This window comes from Callorhinchus milii, unplaced genomic scaffold (genome assembly GCF_018977255.1).
Source record: "Callorhinchus milii isolate IMCB2004 unplaced genomic scaffold, IMCB_Cmil_1.0 Scaffold5, whole genome shotgun sequence".
NCBI lineage: Eukaryota > Metazoa > Chordata > Chondrichthyes > Chimaeriformes > Callorhinchidae > Callorhinchus > Callorhinchus milii.
Window position 1 is genome coordinate 48160112 of NW_024704746.1, and position 21859 is coordinate 48181970.

Below are 21859 nucleotides of genomic sequence, written 5' to 3' on the forward strand. Positions count from 1 at the left end.
TTCACGTCAGGAGGATGTCTCAAGGCGCTGAACACTCAGGGATTAGGGTTTAGGATGCAAGCGGGTGGGCGGGTTGAATCAGGGAGGATAGAGAGCAGAAAGGGTAGGAGGGTGGTTGAAGACACAGTCTAAGAGAAGGGTCTTGAGGCATATCTTAAAGGAGGCAAGGGAGGGAGCGAGGCAAAGAGAATGTGGGATGGAGTTCCAGAGGGTTGGGGCAGAGAGGCTGAAGGCCCGACCGCTGATGGTGGGGCGGGGGGCTGGTGGGGGACATGGAGCAGGCTGGAATCTGCTGAGTGAAGGGAGCGGACAGGTTGATAAGTGGTTAGCTGGTTGGATAGGTCGGAGGGGGATGGCCGTGGCGGGCCTTGAAGGTGAGGACAAGGATTTTGAATTCGATCCTCTGAGGGATGGGGAGCCAGTGAAACCGGGCAAGGGTGGATGTGATGGGGTAACGGAGTCTGGTGTGGGAGAGGACACAAGCTGCAGAGTTCTGGATGATCTGTGGCTTGTGGAGGGAAGAGTTGTGGAGGGAAGGCCAGAGAATAGAGATGTATCCCTCAGTGCTAAACATCCACCGTATATATTTACACACTGAAATAGTTCAAATCAAGTCTCTTAAAATATTCTGTCATAATTGTAGGCCAAAACATGTATTGTGCCTAAGTACTTATTTAGTATACACCTTTTACTGGAAAAGTGTAGATGTCTCCATTGTAATTGTTTGTGTTTTGATTTTACATACATTATTATAGCTGTTGTTCCTCTGAACGTTTCTCTCTTCTTCTCAAAGACCAGATGTGCTGGTTTACCTGTTCTTTCTTCAACAACAAATTACATTTGTATAGTACCTTTCACATCTGGAGGTCGTCCCAAGGTGCTAGATAGTCAGGGGTTTGGACCCGAGCTGGGGGTTGAGTTCAGGAGGGGTGGAGGGCAGAGAGGGTAGAGGTAGGAGGTTGGCTGAAGGTGCATTCGAAGAGGAGGGTCTTGAGTGGGGCCTTGAAGGAGATAAGGGAGGGGCAAGACTAAGGTACTGTGGTATTGGAGTTGCAAAGGGTTGGCCAGAAAGGCAGAAACACAAATCACAGGTACAAAGAGTTATCAAAAAGGCTAATGGGATGTTGGCCCTTATCTCAAGGGGGCTGGAATATAAAGGAGAGAAAATGATGCTTCAACTTTATAGAGCCTTGGTCAGACCCCATCTGGAATATTGTGTTCAGTTTTTGGGCACCACACATCAGAAAGGCTAGATTGGCTTTGGAGGGGGTGCAGCGCAGATTCACCAAAATTATACCAGAGCTAAAAGGGTTAAATTATGAGAACAGTTTGCATGAACTTGGTCTCCATTCCCTTTAATTTAGAAGGTTGAGGGGTGATCTGATTGAGGTTTTCAAAATAAATAATAAAGGATAGATACAGAGAAACTTATTTCCTCTAGTAGGGGAATCCAGAACAAGGGGCATAATCTTAAAATTAGAGCTAGGCCATTTATCAGTGAAATTAGGAAGCAGTTTTGAGGTACAGATCAAGCATGATCTTATGGAATGGAGGAACAGGCTCGAGGGGCTGAATGGCCTACTCTTCCTTCTATGTTTACTGTATTATTATCATTGTAAATGAACATCTTCTGAAATGTGAAATCCTGCAAATTCACCCCAAGATCGTTAAGAGTTCAAGGGGCATTTTCTCAATGGGCAATTTCTTGAGGCTGAATTTGGTCTGGGCAAGGAGAAATTTCTCAAGGGGATGAGACAGAATTTCTCTAGGCAAGGTGAGATGACCATAGATGCGGTCAAAGAGGAAGGTTACATGGTGAGATTAAAGATAAGTAGAGAGGGGCGAGGTAGCGAGGTAATAGATTGGGAGTTCCAGAGGTTTGGGCATCGTGACTGAAGGCTCAGCCAACAATAATTGCGCAGAGGGGATGAAGAATGCGTACCAACCTGTGTTAGCTGAGCTGAGGGGCAGGCAGAAGAGTGGGGTATGAGCAGATCAGATTCCTCCGAATCTTAAATTTTAAAACAGAATAGTCTTGCATCAGCAACAACGTAAACTTAAAATTATGCCTTTCACGTAAAATTATTTAATCTGAAATATACTTTTTCTCCAAGCTGAATTTTATAACATAGCTTCCTGAGGTAATATAATAATAATCCTTGCATTTGCTGTAGCACCTTATCACGTCTTTGAGATGTCTCAAAAACAATTCCCAGGATATACTGTGAAGTGGATTGACTGTATTATAAAGGTTTATGCCATATTTATGACTAAGTCATTGTTGCAGCTAACAATCTGCCTAATTACACGTTTGAGCTTTTGAAAGTAAACAGCAAGTAATTGCTAGTTTTAGATGAAAAGTGAGAGTAAAGGCAATCAGCTGTTCTCTGCCAAGCCCACAATCTTTGAAGATTTGTTTCCTGGGCAACATTCTTTCCTCATCCAAATTCACTGCCAAAGGAAACGGTGATTCATCCCATTGATGCTTGTGGGGTACGGCTGTCACAGATTATCTGCTGCCTTTGCCCAGTAATCATTAATACGTTTCAAAGTCACTCATTGCATGAAAACCTTTGAAATATTTCATGGCAACAAGGTGCCACTTAGAATGCAGCAATCATGATTACAACCCCGCGGGAATATGGAGGAAGTCACCCACATCTGTCACTTGCCTTCCAATGGGCTTTACAAAGCAAAATATAGTTCAGGAGCAATAATAATCTTTGTATTTGATAGAGCGCCTTTCATGTCATGAGGACATGCTGAAGTGGAGTGACTGCATTTACAGGGGAATACAGCAACGCAATTATGCATAGCAATGTCCCACAAACAGCCATGAAACAAATGATGAATTTTATTTAAGGGATTGTTGGCCAGGACACTGGGCGAAACTACCTTTACTTTTCAGGTATTGTCACAAGATCTTTTACATCCACCTGAACAAGCAGATGGGACTTCAGTTCAATGTCTCATCAGAGAAGTGACTGTTTGTGGGACCTTGCTAGCCCAAGTAGCTACTATATCCCTACAAGCACAGTGGCTAAATTTGCAGATGACACCAGGCTAATGAAGGTGGTAGATTGTGAAGCTGTACAAAATAGGTTACAGGAGGATTTTAACATAATTGGGAATTGGCAGATCGGTGGCAGATGAAATTCAATGTGGAGAAATGTAAAGGACTTCACATGATGACAAAAAGTCCTGGAAGAGACTATTATTTGAATGGAAGGAAAATAATATGTATGGAAAATGAAAAGGACCTGGGGGTCCTGATTGACATAAATTGAAGCTTTCCCAACAATGTTCTGTGGCAGTGAGTAAAGCAAACCAGATGTTGGGATCTATCAAAAGATCAACAGCAAGCTGAAATAGTGGAGTAATCCAGCTACTGTATAAATCATTGGTGAGACCATATTTAGTGTCCTGTGTACAGTTCTGGTCGCCGCAGTACAAAAAGGATATTGAAGAAATCAAGAAGATACAGAGGAAAGCAACCAAAATGATTGAGGGAATGGAAGGATTGGCCTATGAGGTGCGACTAAATAAATTGGGCATGTTCACACTGGAAAACAGAAGATTGAGAGGTGACATGATTGCTGTTTTTAAGATTCTAAAGGGGCAAAACAATATAGATCATGACAGGCTGTTTCAACTTGTCCAGAATAGTAGAACCAGAGGACACGGCCTGCGATTGAAGGCAAATTCAGAACGAATCTCGCAAGCACTATTTCAGTGAGCGAATAGTGAACCTATGGAACGGGGTCCCTAGGGAGATGGTTGAAGCAGAAAGCAGAAAGTGTTGATTCTTTCAAACACAGATTAGATAGTTTTCTTTTAGGAAATAACATTATGGGATATAGTACATAGGTAGTTTGGGACATATGTGCATGCATGCAACCGCCAGAAAGATGGAAGGCGAACTAGATGGACCCTGGTCTTTTTTCGTCCAGCATTTCTTATGTTCTTATGTAAGTGCACGGAAACTATATTCACAGCCTGCAAAAAAAATTTTGAGACATTCTGTTTGTTATAAACCACTGTAAAAATCCAAGTTCTTTCTTTGTTACTTCAGCTTTCAGCAGATTTCAAAGTAAAGTGTTTCTAGAGATAAAACTGCAGGACAGCATGTACAGTGTGTTCCCTTGTGTCCTTTGTCTTGGCTGTTTGTTCCTTAAAAAGTTGAAAGGATTGTGCCAGCAATAGTTGTAGTGTACAAAATAACTCCAGGGGGAAGCTAGCACTGGCATACACATGTTGGACGCTTTGTGCTATAAACTTCTATAATCTTAACATGAAAATCAAACCAAGGGGAACAGTTTACAACATCATTTTTTTAAACATTAGAGTAAAATTCCACCTGTGTCTAAGTTTATTCTAATAACATGGCATTTCAGAGCATCCAGAATTTGGCAAATTGTTGAATTCAGTCTTAATTTTGAAGCCGGATTGTTTTTTTAAAAAGAAAACTGGCTTCAAAATTAAGACTCTATTTAAGAATTACCAAATTCTGTACATTCGGAAATGTTACGTTCAAAGAGTAACTCTAGACCCAAATGGAATTTGATTTGTACTGCAGTATCATAGCATCGCCTTTGCTTATGTGCCTTCCCTTGTCCTCTGCATCATTGTTTCTCAACAACCGGTTTGAGGACCAATCCTGGTCTGTGATCACCTAATGGCCATTCCATAACAGAGATCTTTTCAGTCCAGGTGACCCGAGAGACCCATTTCCTTACAGGCTGCCACATTTTCAGAAGAAACCCAGCCAGTTTCTGACATCGAAAAAGTTGAGAAATACTGATCCTTGTAATATGTTGTCACTGGACAACTGGTAAATATTTACAAATTGCTTATTTGGAATTCAATCAATATGATTTATGTTTGTGTGTGTGTTTATTAACAGAAATCCTGACAAAGGAATTCAATTTCTAATCGCCCGTGGATTCATCCCCGACACAGCGATTGGAGTGGCACACTTCCTGCTGCAGCGCAAAGGCCTGAGCCGCCAGATGATAGGAGAATTTCTAGGCAACAGCAAGAAGCAATTCAACAGAGATGTTCTGGAGTGAGTAATGACCAGATCCTTTTTTTTAAATCACCTTTCCTAACTACTCCCCAACTCACTCATGTTTAACAGCTCAGAGACCAAAAAGCCGTTAATAATGCAGTTCAATCCTCAATGTTCCTCCAACAAATTGCACAGTCACTTCTTTTTTGAAGAATTCAATCCATGACCCTATGAAAAACTGCAGACTTCATAAATAGTTAAGATTGCTTTGAGAAGATCAGTGACTTCCTAAGGTCGATGATGGATTTTATTCCTCGGAGCATCTAACTGAGATGCAGCATGCGGAATGACCTGTTCTTGAGGATAGACACCAGAGACCTGTAAATTTTAAAAAGGCATAACAGGAGCTAGTGGAAGAAAAGCAAACAAGAGCTACAGAATGTGTACAGAGCACTGAGATATGGGCATGTGGACTTTTGAAAAAAAGTGCATCGGAGTAATGCACAAACAGCATACTCAAAGCAAGTATGCCTTGTTTAAAGTAGCCATAGGCTCTTTTTTAACCTGTGTTTAGCACTTAGGAAATCTGCATTTTTAAATTATTCATTCGCCAGCATATCAGGTACCCAATGGCAGCTTCTTACTTGTGATTGAGAGACTGGGAAAGACTTTTCTTATTCCCTTGTGCCTGTTCCCAAACCCATATTTCCCAGCAAGAGTTACAGCTGTGCCATGACTCCAGGAGTAGAAACAGCCCTCAGACCACTAGCCGCCCAATGCAGCCTCCTGTACCATCCGTGCCTTCCATAATTTACAACAATCCCAATTTTTATTTTTATCCCTATTTTGCAGTTATGTCCTGGGCCATTAAAAAAGATTGCAATGTCTTACAACATGATGGTGGAAATCAGCAGCAAATAAAGCCATTTCAACCAGTTTTTAGTTTTTTTACAACCTCAAAAAATCAGAAGAATTGAACAGAATGCTTCAACCAAATGACTCTTTACTTGACTTTTAAAATATAAAGTAGGCCATGAAAACTGTTTTCCAGGATCATATGGGGAGTTTGGGACCTAACCAAGTCCTTAATGATCTGTTCGCTGCCACTAATACAGATTAATGAGCAAGCTGAGGAGACGTCAGGTCTGATTTAGTAACTACTCTCTCAGACTGAAGCTCCTTAATATTCACCAAAGCACAAATAACATGCCCTGCATTAACACTGGATGTTTGAAGGTACTGTTGCCTTTGGGAGCCTCTGGCTTAGTTACAGAGAGAGCTGCCGGTTTGCATTATCGGAGGCAGCAGGAGAAATGAAACTCTGCTGCTATATTTACACAATGACGCCTTAATAGAATTTCAAACATAGAGACCTTTTGCTTGTCTACCTCTCACCTCTGTAGGTCTCCTTTTCTTTGGGTAATCTTCCTCGACTCACGTTCACCTTGCTGGTGCTGAACTGAAACCAATCGTGACAACATTCATGCCTAAACATTCATCCTCATGTTTTTCCAATTGTTTGCCCACAAAACATAGTCATTGAACTTTACAATAAAACCTGTGAAACGTTTTGGGACATCTTACAACTTGAAAGATGCTATATCAAATGTAAGGTTTTTTTATTATCATCATAGATTATATCTGAAAATTATTGGAATTATGAAGGGGGCGGAGAAGGGGGCTAAAGGATTCTTTTTGTGATTGTTATGCTCATCAAGTTCAGGATATTAATGCTAAGGAATGGAACAGCTTGTAATTTGAGGCATTTTTGTCAGCATTAATAATAATAATAATAATAATAATCCTTGCATTTGATATAGCGCTTTTCACGTCAGGAGGACGTCCCAAAGCGCTTCACAGAACACACTGTAAAGTGAATTGACTGTATATTTGTGGGCGAACGCGGCAGCCAATTGCGCACAGCAATGTCCCACAAACAGTCATGGGTTGAAACTGACCAATTTATTATTGTTTTTTTGGTTTTGGAGGGATTATTATTAGGCGGGTGGAGTAAGGAAACTTGCCCAAGGTTTCGCCCTGCCTGGAATTGAACTCAGGTCTCTCGCTTGCAAAGCGAGTGCTCAACCATTGAGCTTCAGGACTCCACCTGTACTCCTGTACACCTGTACATTAAATACTCCCAGGTCATTTATAGCACAGTTAAAAACATAATCATAATAAACCATGCGTTTGTTATAGCCCTTCACTTCAGATGTCTTAAAGTGCGTCACAGGATTTATTGTATAGTGGCTGTGTATTTTGTAGGGAAACACGGCAGTTAATTTGTGCACAGCAATGTCCCACCAACAGTCATGAATCAAATAGCAGATGATAGCTCCCGCCTCTCTTCTTAATTAATGCCTAATTAAGAGCACTTCAATGCTGTGAGCCCTGCCTGTTTTGATCTGGATTGAGACCTAGCAAAATCGTTGCACCTTGGATCCTGACAGCCAATAGATAGAAGCGACTTGCATGCCATTCATCTGTGTTAAAACTCAGGTCCCAGTAGGTCAAGAGTTCATCAGAAACTATAAGCATCACCTACACATCGGACAGTCAATACACTTTACAGTAAGCCCCGTGAAACACTTCATTTTTTGTATTAAATGCATTATTATTATTGGTAACTACATTAAGAATTCCTATTAAAACACTGCTAAACAGCTTAACTATAGTTCAGAATAGTCAGAGAACTGGCATTGTTGCTGCTAACATTTGAAGCTGCTAAACAACACCATTATCAATTTGTCTAGGCATGATTTCTCTTTAACTTCCCACAAAGGGATGTACCTCTTCAAATTCAATGGGGAGGATGAATGGCAGAGTGCCCTTTCACCTCTGGGACTTGGGTTCCAATCTCGCTCATATTGATGGGACTCTTCTGGTATTAAGTGAAATGCATTTTGACAGCCTTAATCCAATTCCTTCTTGGCACAAGTTTACAAGATAAAACTATTGTCTAATTAGTATTGAATTTGCACCAAATTGTATATCTCACTCAAACAGGTTATTTTTGCATTGCAATTCAAGAGAAAGTTCACTCCACAATTTACATTTTTACCCAGAAATAAAATAGGATGCGCTTTAGCACAGTGCTACAGTTAAAGAGAAATCGTACCGAGACAAATTGCTAGTAATGCTGCATCTCAATGCAGGTTTCAGTGGAGGTGCCCATGACTTATTTAAACACTGAAGCAAGACTTGGGTTTAGGGAAACTAAAGTAAAAGGTTTAAGTAACAAATAGGGATCTGCAAACTTATCTAAAGAATTCTTTATCCAGTCAGGAGACACTAAAACTTGCCCTTTAATTGCCTGATGTGCTTTCTTTTACCAGCTGTTTGCCATTCAGTCTAATGCTTTCCTTCACTTGTTGCATTTTTCATGAGACTCAGTGCCTCATTACAAGAAGTTTTTCACTTTGCACAGAGGGCTCAGTGCACTGGAACAATCCTGAAGAGGGAATCCAGAGGGTCAATGCTTCCAAATAAAGGGAAAGTGATATCAAAGATAATGGTCCACTTTGCTGCTGCTTTCCTGACCAGGTCCAGTTTTTTAAAGAAGTTTTGTTTGCTCTTCAAAGATCAAGGTGCAACTGATCCAGTTAATTCCAGACAGAGTTGGAACTGGCATTGAAAATCCAATGAATCTTTGAGCTCACAAACCAATGTCCTGTCTGCCTGTTAAGGTTAACAGTGTGAACAGTTTGGTGCATCACTGAACTCTGAGACTGGATTATTTTTTAGCTGACTGAAATGCATCAAATACTATTTATAGGACACAGCAGAGAGCCAGGACTTTACGTGAATTCAGTTTCCTCTTTGTTTGCTTTTGATGGCAGCTTTCTTTGATGTTTGTTGCACCTTCTCTTTTAAAGGTAAAAGTAGCATCAATTGCTTGTCACTGACTCGGTGGGTAAATGTCTTGTGTGAATTGGAGCCACAAGGTACCCTGTTCCATCCTGTTAGCTGATCTCAATAGTATAGGCAGTAGGGGATACCATAATTGGCCTCAGTAACTCCAAAGGTTAGGAAAAGTGGAAGAAAAGTAGGAAGAGATCTCCTATGGACCAGGCTAATCAGAAGTACAGGAAAACTAAATAAAACTAAATAATAACCTAAAACCTAAAAATAACCTAAAAATAATAATCCCTCCAAAAAAAACAATGATCATTTTCAATCCATGGCTGTTTGGGAGACATTGCTGTGCGCAATTGGCTACCGCGTTTGCCCACAAATATACAGTCAATTCACTTTACAGTATATTCTGTGAAAAGCGCTATATCAAATGCAAGGATTATTATTATTATTAAAGTATCTCCAGTTTCCAGCATTTACTAGCCAACTTGTCATGGTAAAAAAATTAACTGACTTCTGGGTTGTCAGGTTAGCAATGATGTGGCATTCCTTTGCATTGCGCATTCGTAGATAGCAAATGTGCACAGCACACAGGCAATGATGTCAATGTTGATCAGCCACTTTTTCACGCCACCCTTATAATGCAGCTAATGAGACATAAGATCTCCACAACCACATTATAATGGTGTTTCCCTGTACATTGCTTGTACATTAGCAGAATATTGTGCCTGCACATATTGCTGATTAGCAGAGCACCTCATCTGGATACATTACTGGTTAGAGCACCTTGTTTATGTACATTGCCAGTTAGCAGAGCGCTGCTCTGTGAGCACATGCACAGTGCAGAAATCTCTCGCCTATGAGGTTGCAATGAAGAGTCAGCACACACCACTGTACTGTGGCCATCAGTTTGACACATCTCCAGCAATGTAACTGAGCCTTAAAAGAAAAGTCAAAACCCCACCTCACTGCACTAACACGTGGTGAAACTAATTAGGAACAGCATCTTGCCCATGTGTCATTGCATAAAAGCACAGCCCAAATCTGGCTAGTCTGCATCTATGTGAATACTTGTGTACCTTGAGTGTATTTTTATCCACGGTATTTACACATACTTGTGTGTGGAGATGCAAAGAGCAAGAAGTCTTTCATTCGTATATTGAACAGATTGGAACATTCTACACAATCAGTGTGATATAACAGCTGCTGGGATTGACTTTAAGAAGGTACCCCTTTCATACACTATTTACATCACCAAATTCAATAACTGAACATTAGTAGTTATTTGTGATGGATAAAGTACAGGCTAACCCATTGCCCAAGTCCACTAAATATCCTGGGTAGTTCCAAATGTGGAACCCAAAAGGTTCTGCATTCAAACCTTGTTTGGTTCTTTCATCCTTTTGAGCCTGTTAAAATAGACATTATATCTAAATAAAAATCAACTATGGAAGAGGTAAGTCATGTGTCCCTGCAGTCAAACTAGTTCAGAGAAGACACCCCTAACAAAACCAGGTAGGTCCACACTAATCCAAGCCACTGCGATGATTAACCAGCAGGTCTGATGAATTAGTGATACTTAATAGTGCAGAGATGTCCTTAACCCTGTGAACCAAAGTTTTAATGGTTAGGATAGTCCTTGCTGAACAAATGTTGACATATGTATCAGAGCTTCATATTGAAAAATTGTGCGGGTCCCATCGTGATGTATCTTCAACGCCGACTGTGAAAGCATAGTAGAAAGCTGAATACTGAATGGTGGAAATTGACTTGTGTTTTTTTTCCTGGTTTATCCTAGTTGTGTTGTTGATGAAATGGATTTTTCTAGCATGGAGTTGGATGAGGCACTGCGGAAGTTCCAGGCTCATATTCGAGTGCAAGGAGAGGCACAGAAGGTTGAACGGCTCATTGAGGCATTTAGGTAATGATTGTTACATTTAGGTAATGGTATCACAGCTTCTGGCAGCTGAATTCTGGTTAGTCTTCCCCCAGATCATCAGGTTTATACACACTTTACAAATTCAATGTTTGTGACTGAGATTTTATGGGTTTCCACTTCAGGAGTTTGAGTCAGAGCTTGGACTTGTGGACTGCACGTTCCTTAGCATAGAACAAACTGTTCTAGGCTCAAACCTGTGTAAAAGACTTTGAATATTAATCAGGTTACAAGACTGAGTATGTCCTCCCAAATGAGCACAGATAAGATTACCTACCGCTTTGCTATTTATCCTGCTTGCTCCTTAGTCTCGGTGAATCCACTTAACCGAAACAATATTGTGTGATCTTAGAGTACTTCACCAGATGATACTATGTTTCTCTGCCTTTGATAGACTGCCAAGTATGAATGCATATGCCTCTCTCTACTATGCAAGACATGGTGGGAATAGAGGCTCCAGACTTTTCTCTCAGGCCTGATTTTATAATAATAATATTGATAATAATCCTTGCATTTGATATAGCGCTTTTCACGTCTTCTAGACATCTCAAAGAGCTTCACAGAGTATACTGTAAAGTGAACTGACTGTATATTTGTGGGCGAAATTAGACCAATTTTAATTTTATACAATGTAATCTTTGTCCAGATCCAGAATTTAGTAGGAGGCTTGTCTCTAAAAATTATTTTAATACGATAGTGTAGAGTCACACGAAGAAGCTAGAATTATAGGATTGACAGTAGCATATGGATAATGATCTGTGAACAGGCTCATTTCAATGAATAATTAAACAGGTGTTGGCTGAGCCAGTGAGAGAAAGTCTATTGATCTTCTGTTTAAGTGTGAATACTGTTCATGAATTGCTAAAGCAAGACACCACAGATTTTTTATGTGTGTTATTGAACAGTCCTAGTAGAAGCTGCTTCTGCAGATATGAACAAGATAAATTCTTGGTTGAGATGCGATCATTTATAAATAGATCTCAGCGATTAAATTATTCCAGTAATTTGGAAATAAAATCATACAGCAAAATTGAAAGTTGTCATTCTTTCTGTGCAACAGCTATATAAATAATCCTTGCATTTGATATAGAGTCTTATCATATCTTCGAGACGTGATAAGGCGCTATATCAAATGCAAAGATTATTATGCAGAGAGAGATTGACTGGGCGATAGTCTTTTTGGGTCTTGTTCCATCCTATATATAGGCATTTGCAATCAAAAGCAACAATACTACTGGCTCAACAATATATTAATAATAATCCTTGCATTTGATATAGCTCCTTATCACATCTTCGAGACATCTCAAGGTGCTTCACAGAATATACTATAAAGTAAATTGACTGTATATTTTGTGGGCAAAATGTGGCAGCCAATTGCACACAGCAGTGTCGCAAAAACAGTCATGGATTGAAGTGACCAATTCATTATTATTTGTTTTATTTTAACAAATTTATATACTTGCAAAGAGATAGGAATGTGTAACCCAATAAGATGCAAAACCTAATTTTTATTAATATGAGTTCAATAGACTAGGTTGTTAGATATAAATCAATAGGAAACAAATGGATATCACTTTTCCTTGTGATTAGTCCTTTAGAACATTCATGACAAACTAGGGAGTTGACGTTAATAGCCGTTAGAACAATTGGAAAGCCAATTCGGGACTTTAATCCCTTCTGGAGAACTGTACCACTGTAGTACAATACCTGTACCTTATCTGTATTAAGATCACTAGAATACTAGTTGAACTTTGTACCTTTCTGTAGAATCCTGTAGCTCAGTGGTTAGAGCACTCGCCTCACAAGCGAGAGACCTGGGTTTGATTCCCAGCAGGACGAAACCTCAGGCAAGTTTCCTAACTCCACAAGCCTGATAATAATCCCTCAAGATTAAAAAAATAATAATTTGGTCACTTCAATCCACGACTGTCATTCTTACTATTATTCTGGTCCGGTGATAACAGTACTAACCACTAATCTAAGCATCTACCAAAAGTAATCGATTCTTTCAAATTAATAATAATTGCATTTGCTATAGTGCCAGGAGAATGTCTTAAAGCGCTTCGCGGGATTTAATGTTGTGGTGTATAACATTTTAAATGGGATTGAAAAAGTAAGACCAGAAAAATACTTTAGGATGCACCAGGACAGTAGAGCAAGAGGACATAGGTTTAGAGTTGCAAAGGGCAATTGCAGAACAGATATCAGGAATTTTTTTNCTTTACACAGAGGGTAATTAACAACAGGAAATGGTTGCCAGGAAGGCTACCAAACTCATTTAAAAACAGTTTGATGCTGCGATGGGAAGATGGTTGGTGGGTATTCTGGAGGGATGGCATTCAATGAGCTAAGGGGCATTCTTCATCCTAACCAATCTTGTGATCTTAAATGTGTTGACTGCATATTTGAAGACAAAAATGTTGCTGGATAAATATTGTAAGTAAATCAAAATTAAATTGGAGATTACAGGGTTCCATAATAGTTTGAAATAACTAAATCCTCCACATGGCACAGTGGGGATCCTAATGGGAGGGGGACTAGGAGACAAACTTTGTCAATAGAGGAGACAGGAATTGAATTGTATAGATTTGGGATCGATAGCTTCACTGGAGTTTTGTTTGTTAACTTGAGATCATGGAGAATTCCGTAGCTAGGTGGTTAGAGTACTTGCCTTGCAAGCGAGAGGACCCGGGTTTGATTCCCGGGTTTCCTTACTCCACAGGCCTCTGTTTACCTAGAGGTGTTTCAGTGTGTTCTGTAGATTGCAATTAACTGGTATTCTTCAATTTTGTGTCTTTCAGTCAGCGCTATTGCATGTGCAATCCAGAAGTTGTCCAGCAGTTTCATAATCCTGACACAATCTTTATCCTGGCCTTCGCTATTATCTTGCTCAACACAGACATGTACAGTCCCAATATCAAACCCGATCGCAAAATGATGTTGGAAGATTTCATTCGCAATTTACGAGGTTAGTGCATGTGCTTAACAGTGACTAAAGCAATCCTGTAAATAAGACAGATGGAGGGAATGGGTTCAACAATGGCAGTAGCTGAAACCTTATTATGAGAAATTTACACCTCTACATGCTCCTCCCTTATCCTACCAAACATTCACCGGTACTGCAGCTTCTTCATATCTATACAAATTGTTTTTGAATCATCCTGTTTTGCACAACTTACCAGTCCTAATCGTACCCATCTCTGGCCTGCTCCCCGGCTCACTTCTAACCAAGCTACTGACTGCTAAACTGACCCAATCTCCTCCCCAAAAGCAGTGCCATTGAACGTTTCCTTCTATCCTCAAAAATTGTTCCGCTTTTCTATCTTTGCTCCTCCCCCCTTCTTTGGTGACATCACATAATTTGTAAACATGGGGTTTACATTTGTTACGTAAACCGATGATTCCAACTCCACCTCTACATCAACGCTCTTGATTCCAGGACTGCACTGTTTGTATGAATACCTGTCCAATGTTAAGGCCCAAATTTCTATAGCTCAATGCCAACAATACTGAAGTCACTTGTTTATCTTTCATCAGCTCCGATTCCATCAAGGTCCCTGGTTGCTCGCTCACCTGCTTGCTCCTGCGAAATCAGCTCTTCTGACTTTGTTTTGCTGTTTTTTNCCATTCTCCCTGATGCCTCTCTCCAATCTATTATTGGAGGCGATGGTTTCAGTCACCATATTTCTGTATTCTCTGGAAATCTTGTCCAAAATCATACTTATCATTTCTCTTTTTTCAAAACAAATCTTTTCAATCATCCCATCAGTCATAGTCTGTCACTTGTAAATATCTCTCACTTTTTCCTCAGTGTCCCAACTTGTCATTTTTAACTTCTTTGAGATCTGTTTTGCATGAATAGCATTCCATATATTGTTGGTGATCCATTCTGGATTGACCAACCATGAAGCAAGGTTTATTTTATTTATTTTAATATATTATTAAGAAACTTGGTTTGATTATTTAATGGGGGGAATTTTTCTGTTTAAAAGAACAAAGCAATTAAAAAATATTTTGTTTGAATTAGTTTATGTATAAATTAATAATAATCCTACCTTGTGAAATAAGCGCATTATTGTGTCAAACCACCTTAAAGCATTCATCTGAGTTTTTTCTATAAAGTGTAGTGACTCTATCATTGTAATGTGGCATTCAATTTGTGCAGAACAATGTCATGCAAACAGCCACTAGGGGTTTTGTTGACCTCTACACCAGGAGAAACTTCGCTTTTCAAACAGTGACATGGGATCTTTAATGCTCACCTGAACAAGCAGAAGTCTTGGTTTAACGTCTCATCCAAAAAAAATCCATTTGTCCACTTATAGTCACTTTAGATTAGGGTTTGGTCTATTGACCAATGCAATGTGTGCATTGAAAATGTTTCTTCTTTCCTGTTCTGTTTTTTTTCTTTACCATTTGTTTATCTCTTGTTTCCGTCATTTTGCCCCATCCCCTCCACCAGGCGTGGACGATGGAGCAGACATTCCTCGAGAGATGGTTGTTGGCATTTACGAACGAATCCAGCAGAAGGAATTAAAATCGAATGAAGATCATGTGACATATGTAACCAAAGTAGAAAAATCAATAGTGGGGATGAAAGCAGTAAGTTTACTGAACCTTGTTGGCTAATTAAGTTTGGATTGTATCCTTTAGTATTGTAGCAGAATAATACAGTGCTACTTATCCTAAATTGTCCTTATTAGTAACACCAAAGCAAAAGGACAAAGATATGGATTTGGATTGTGAAGGGCATTTTCAGGACAGACAGACACCAGAGATTCTTTATACAAAGTGTAATTAATAGATGAATTAGTTAGCCAGGAAACGCAATTCATTTAATTTACAGCTTTTTGGGGACATAGTAATGTTAGCTTTGTTAGTGGACACAAGCATACAAGGACTACCCTATCTTATTGGCAGGGCATTGAAGTTCCTTTGCAAAGTGACTTATCGCAGAAGCACTTCCTGAAGGAGTGAGGTCAGTAGTAACCTGACGATCCAGATATTGGCCCATGGTTATATGCCTGAAGCCAGCTAGTCAACAATAGGAGCTGAATGTAATACATTTTCAGGTGGCACAGGTCCGCAGGACATTAGTATTGTAAGCAAGGCAGTGCTATACCAATGGAGCATTATGATGGTTTTGATCTGTAGTTTGATCTTCTTTAACTCTATACACCAATGCAAATTGGAAGCAATTTAGTACTTTGCAATCCTGGACATATGGAACTGGTTGAATCCACTGAAATTCTGTAGAGTGACAATGAATAGGAATTGCAATTTGATGCACTGGATGTGAATTCAAAGCGATTTGGTCAACTGGAATTCTATATTATAGGAGAAAAATAGAAGGGATTCAATCTACTGCAAGAAATTGGTTTGATCAATTGGAATTCCATGCTTAATAGTGAGTGTGGAGAGTAGGAGGTCTTTGAAAATCCTATGCTCTAATTCAAATTATTTAGTTATTTGGAGGCAACAGCACACAGAGGCAGTGACTCCTCTTTACAATCTTTACTTAGACAAGGGAAACTACAGTTGCTTTTCACTCATTATTCACAGCTTCATGAATCAGAAACTTTGCTCTTTATTTATTTGGCTGAGCAGCAAGAGCCATTCAGCTGGTGTTTGCTGAAGTGGAATAATGTGTGATAATACTCCTGCCACTCCACAGGAATAACTCCCTATATTTGTTGCTTTCTTAAGGCTCTGTCTGTCCCCCACCGGCGCCTGGTCTGCTGCAGCCGACTCTATGAGGTCATGGACATTAACAAAGCACAAAAGCAGGCAGCTCATCAGCGGGAGGTCTTTCTGTTCAATGACCTGGTTTTGGTAAGGAACTCTGTGTGTGAATATTATTAGATGTTGATACATAGAGATCCAAATGAACCTGCCCTAAGGGTATGATTTAACTACTCGCTATGGTTCAACAATGAGTCACTATGGTTGACATTTGTTAAAAATTGAAAGAACTGTTGTCACAAGACATTAATGTTTAGTTCCTCTTCTCCATCCTGTACTGAAACCAATGATTCCCACTGGTTATAGTTCTATGGGAACTGACAGCTTTCCTATACTTTTAACCACATGAGCATTTTTCATGTCTATTATGAGTGCCATAGCCATTGAGAGCATCATAACCCAATCCTGGACTCATCCCAAACTCAAATTAGCATTTTAATAATAATAAAAAAAATCCTTGCATTTGATATCGTGCCTTATAACATCTTTACGACTTCTCAAAGTGCTTCACAGAATATACTGTAAAGTGTAGTGACTGTGTATTTTGTGGGAGAAACGCGGCAGCCAATTGCACACAGCAGTGTCTCACAAACAGTCCTGAATTGAGTGACCAAATGATTATGTATGTTAAGGGAGTATTACCCCCGGAAAAACGATCCGCCAATCGACTAACGGGTTACTTACTGCTAGGTAAACAGAGTAAGGAAAGTTGCCTAAGGTTTATCCCCGCCTGGGAATCGAACCCAGGTCCTCTCACTTGCAAGACGAGTGATCTAACCACTAAATTAGCATGCATTCATCCAGGAGGGTTCTGTGAATCCAACCAAGAATAGAAACCAAAGCTGTGTTATTTTCTTTCCTCAGCTTGGAGGTTAATTGTAGGACTCACACTTTGTCTATGTTGAGTGTACATCCCAAAGCACTTTACAAGATATACTATAAAGTGGAGTGCCTTTGTGTTTTATGGGCTTGTTAAGGATTTTATTCTTTGTTAAGGAATACCTGTGTGAAATATCACAAATTAGAGCCTCTTCTATCCTTAAAGAGACAGGCACCAAAATGAAATAATGAAAATACCCCGTACCCACATATTCTTTCTGTTCATTTGAATTAGGCCCTGAACTTAAATCAAATCGATTAGAATCCGAAAATCTATTTCCCACTTTACCAATTGCTTTCTTAAAATGTTTTCAATCCTGACAAAAAGATATTACTTCTTTCATTCTTTAATCTCCTGATATCTTTGCTTGACAGATACTGAAACTTTGTGCAAAGAAAAAGAGCTCTGCCACTTACAGTTTCTGCAAGTCCATTGGCCTCCTGGGAATGCAGATTCATCTCTTTGATACTGAGTGTACGTGCATCTACATTCTTTTTTAAATATGTTTCATGATAGCTAGCATTGCAGACCCCAATTAATAGGACTGTAAAAATATCCAATGACAGTTTACTAAGTGTGCTATCAATAGGCATTTATTTCCCATGTTCCATTGCTTAGTTCAGATAGTGGGCATTTTGCTGATCTCTGCTGTCTACTTGTATTTCTCAGCAAAGTCCTCCTTGAGGGTGCAGTGTACTGGCCAGCTTGCCTCACTTGTAATTTCATTTCCTCGGTCCAGGGAAGGAAGACCAGCTCTCTTCAGTATGGCCCATTTCTAAACTGGTCAGAATCTTGGGCTTACAATCCCAACCAACTGCAGTGAGCGGTTGGGTGGGGTCTCCCATCAACAAGCAGCTTATAATTAATTTAGAGACTTGAGTATCAAGCGAGTGTTCAGATCCAATGTTATTATTAGACAAAAGTGCTTTCCCTTTCACAAATAAAGAGAACACGTAAACCTTTTTGTTTAGTGAATTTAAACTTTGCATTTGATTTTAGTGATCCTCTGAATGTATCAAAATTCATTTGTTAAATGTTTCTATATATAGAACGAGAGGCAGTTGCTGGAGCTGGCAGGCCTCCATACAAATCATATGGCTCAGCTGAAGCTTACTTCTAAACTACGTTGGATATATCAACAGTGCGTAGAGTGGAGGAGGGGAAGAGTTGTGAATTATTTCTATATTTATGCTTAAGTGAATTTTCTGGGTGAACTGTGCTATTGAAACAGATGGGACTTAAAAGGACCAAGAGAAATAGAACTGAGTGTCACAGTGTTATTCTGTCCTTTCTGTTCTTTTGTACCTGGGCTCAAATCCAATTCAGGCAGATGGGCTGAATATCTTTTTTTCTCTGATTGGAAACTGAATTTATAGTGCCCGGCAGCATGTTTGTTTCATCTTTCGGACTTTAACTGAAAACAGACAGGTCTCCTCTGTGTTTTTTTTCTTTCCAGAGGAATTGAAGGATGCTTAGATTTTGTGCATTATCCTTTCACCTTTGGTGCTTTAAATCCATTAAAAAACGAGGAATGAATACCTCCTGTTTTTGATGTTCAATTGTATGAACCCTGAATCTCTCTCCCCTTCATCTCTCTCCCCTTCATCTCTCTCCCCTCATCTCCCCCTCTCCCTCTTCTCCCCCCCTCTCTCCCTCCCCTCCTGTCTCTCTCTCTCCCCATCCCTCCCTCCCTCCCCCTCTCTCTCTCCCCCTCTCTCTCTCCTCTCTGTCTCTCCCAAACTCTCTCCCATGCGCAGGTCACTATCTGCAGCGGCAGGAGCCGGCGGTTGGTTGTTAAGGACACGGTTGGTAAGAGCTTACTTCCTGACAGACTGCAGTAAAGGCTCTGCGCACTGCGTCCTCCCGACCACCGGCTCCTGACGTTCACCAGGGAGGGAGTGTGGGTTGGAATGTTGGAAATGATCTTGGGTTACATGCGGCCCATGGGCCACTAGCTGGTCCACACTGGATGTGGCCCGTGGATCTTTCTCAAATAGGGAATGCGGCTCGCGGCCACCCTGATCTGCAGTATTGATCTACAGCTTATGGCTGAGTATTTTCTCTCTTAGTTTATCCACATGGGATCACCCTAGTCTCATCTGTTTCTGGCTCTGAGAAGAAGCAGGTGCTAAGTTTCTGTGCACAAAGTTCTGAAGAGGCCCAGAAGTTCATCGAAGAATTGAAGGAATCAATAGCAGAGGTGACCGAGATGGAGCAGATTAGAATTGAGTGTGAGTACATGATTGCCTCTTGTTTGGTAATGAAATGCATATTTGATCAAGAAGAGCCTAGGTTATTGGTTGGGCAATGTTGATCAGAATGAAACAATCATCCTGCAAGTAAATTGCCATATTGGTCTCATGTTGTTGGCAATGCAGCTCCTCTCAATGCTCCATCATGGTAGTTCTCTTGTGAAAAACTTTTACCTTTAAAAGTCTATATTCTCTAGATTAAAATCCAGCCGTTTTAAGGATCAATGTAAACTTTTAATACATCATTGCAAACTTTGTTTAATAAAATCAATAATCCTTGTAATTGACACTGCACCTTTCATGTCAGAAGGACGTCACAAAGCTCTTCACAGGACGTACTGTGAAGTGTAGTTACTTTATTTTGTAGGCAAATGTGGCAGCTAATTTTCACACCACAAACATCCATGAAATGAATCACCAAATTTATCTGGGGACTGTTGCCAGGACACTGGTTGAAACTCCTTTCTCTTCTCAAATGGTGCCATGGGATATTTATATCCACCTGAACAGGCAGGTAGAACTTTGTTTAACTTCTCATCCGAAGGATGGCACTTCCAACAATCCAGTACTCTCCCAGCACTGCTCTGGAGTGTCGGATCCCTATCAAATATCCAATAATACAATAATAATTGCATTTGATATAGCATCTTTCATGACTGAAGGACGTTTCAAAGCGATTCACAAGATATATTTTGAAGTGTAGTGACTGTGTATCGTGCAGGTGAATCACCAATAGTGGTGTCTTTGATATCATTATCATACATGCATTCATAACATCCAGGCTTGACTATGCAAACTCCCTGCTTGTCGGCCTCCCCAACTCCTCCCTCCATAGGCTGCAGATCATCCAGGACTCTTCAGCCCATGTCCTCTCCCACACCAAGCTCCATAACCCTATCACCCCCATCCTCGCCCGACTCCACTGGCTTCCCATCACACAGAGGATACAGTTCAAGATCCTGGTCCTCACCTTCAAAGCCCTGAATGGCCTTGCTCCCCACTATCTCTCTGACCTCCTAATTCCCTACCAACCTGCCCATTCCCAACACTCAGCAGACTCCAGACTGCTTCATGTCCCCCGCCTCGCTTGCCCCACAATTAGCAGACAAGACTTCAGCCACTCTGCCCCCATCCTATGGAACTCCATCCCAAAGTCCCTCCGCCTCGCACCCTCCCTTGCTTCCTTGAAGCCCCATCTCAAGACCCTCCTCTTTGACCATGCCTTCGATCACTCTCCTTCCCCCCCTGACCTCCACACTCCCCGATCCCGACTCCCAGCTCGGGTCGGAAACACTGACTGTCTAGCGCCTTGGGACATCCTCCCAACATGAAAGGCGCTATACAAATGCAACTTTGTTGATGTTGACGTAGTTGTTATTCACCCAGCTTATTTTTAAGAGAGAAAAGGAGAACGGGGGAAGGCATGTTGTAGGATTGTGAGCTGTTATTGAGAATAGCTAAATATCCCAACCAATACACCCCAGGGGGCAGGGGGCAATCCTTTGGGTGAGCAATAACAAAAGAAAGAATTTTAGTCTCACCTCTGTATTGATTTATACAATGGTGAGTGTCTAATTGTTTCACTTAATAGATCCACAACAAATAGTACATTTTTTTGAAAGGACTTGCAATTGCTTATTAATTAATTTGCTTCTGCGGCAATTGGGAAGAAAGTTGTCAGCAGGGGCCATAAATGAGTTGTAAAGGAAAATAAACAGATGCTTGAAAAGGAGATTATTAGTATGGGGAGCGAGCAGGAGACTTAGGTGGCTCATGTGGAGGAAGAAACAGTGCAGACCTGATGGGCTGAGTGGCCGGTTTCTGCGCCCTAGCATATGATTCTAAATAAACCCAATGGAGTGTGCTTTCACATCCCCTACAGGTTTGTAAGCCGAAATCTAGTTTTGAACTGCCTGCTGATGTATCATCTCACTCGGTTCAGTGAGAGAGAGAGAGAGAGAGAGAGAGAGAGAGAGAATCGAAGAGTTATAGAGCAGGAATAGCAAATCTTAGTAGCCTGAGCTGTTGCCATGCCAACGCCATTTGCCTGATTTTCATGGATAGCCTCAAACTCAGATGTTGAATAAAATGAAACCAGCTTCTACTCCCTATTTTACAACAAATTGATCAAACCTTTCAACATTTACTGGCTTGAATGGGCCATAAAGGATGTGATGCAACATTGG

At 40.5% G+C, this 21859-nt stretch overlaps 1 protein-coding gene across 1 annotated transcript in view; it reads left to right on the plus strand.

Annotated features, from left to right (window-relative positions):
- The window catches only part of LOC103181820 (IQ motif and Sec7 domain ArfGEF 3), a 61131-nt gene that overhangs the window by 8673 nt on the left and 30599 nt on the right, over window positions 1-21859 (plus strand). Inside the window, exons 2-8 of the mRNA XM_007898531.1 lie at window positions 4904-5065; window positions 10662-10784; window positions 13601-13767; window positions 15262-15401; window positions 16506-16631; window positions 17796-17895; window positions 19491-19652. Coding sequence (XP_007896722.1) covers window positions 4904-5065; window positions 10662-10784; window positions 13601-13767; window positions 15262-15401; window positions 16506-16631; window positions 17796-17895; window positions 19491-19652 — 980 coding nt within the window. The remainder of the gene's footprint in view (window positions 1-4903; window positions 5066-10661; window positions 10785-13600; window positions 13768-15261; window positions 15402-16505; window positions 16632-17795; window positions 17896-19490; window positions 19653-21859) is intronic.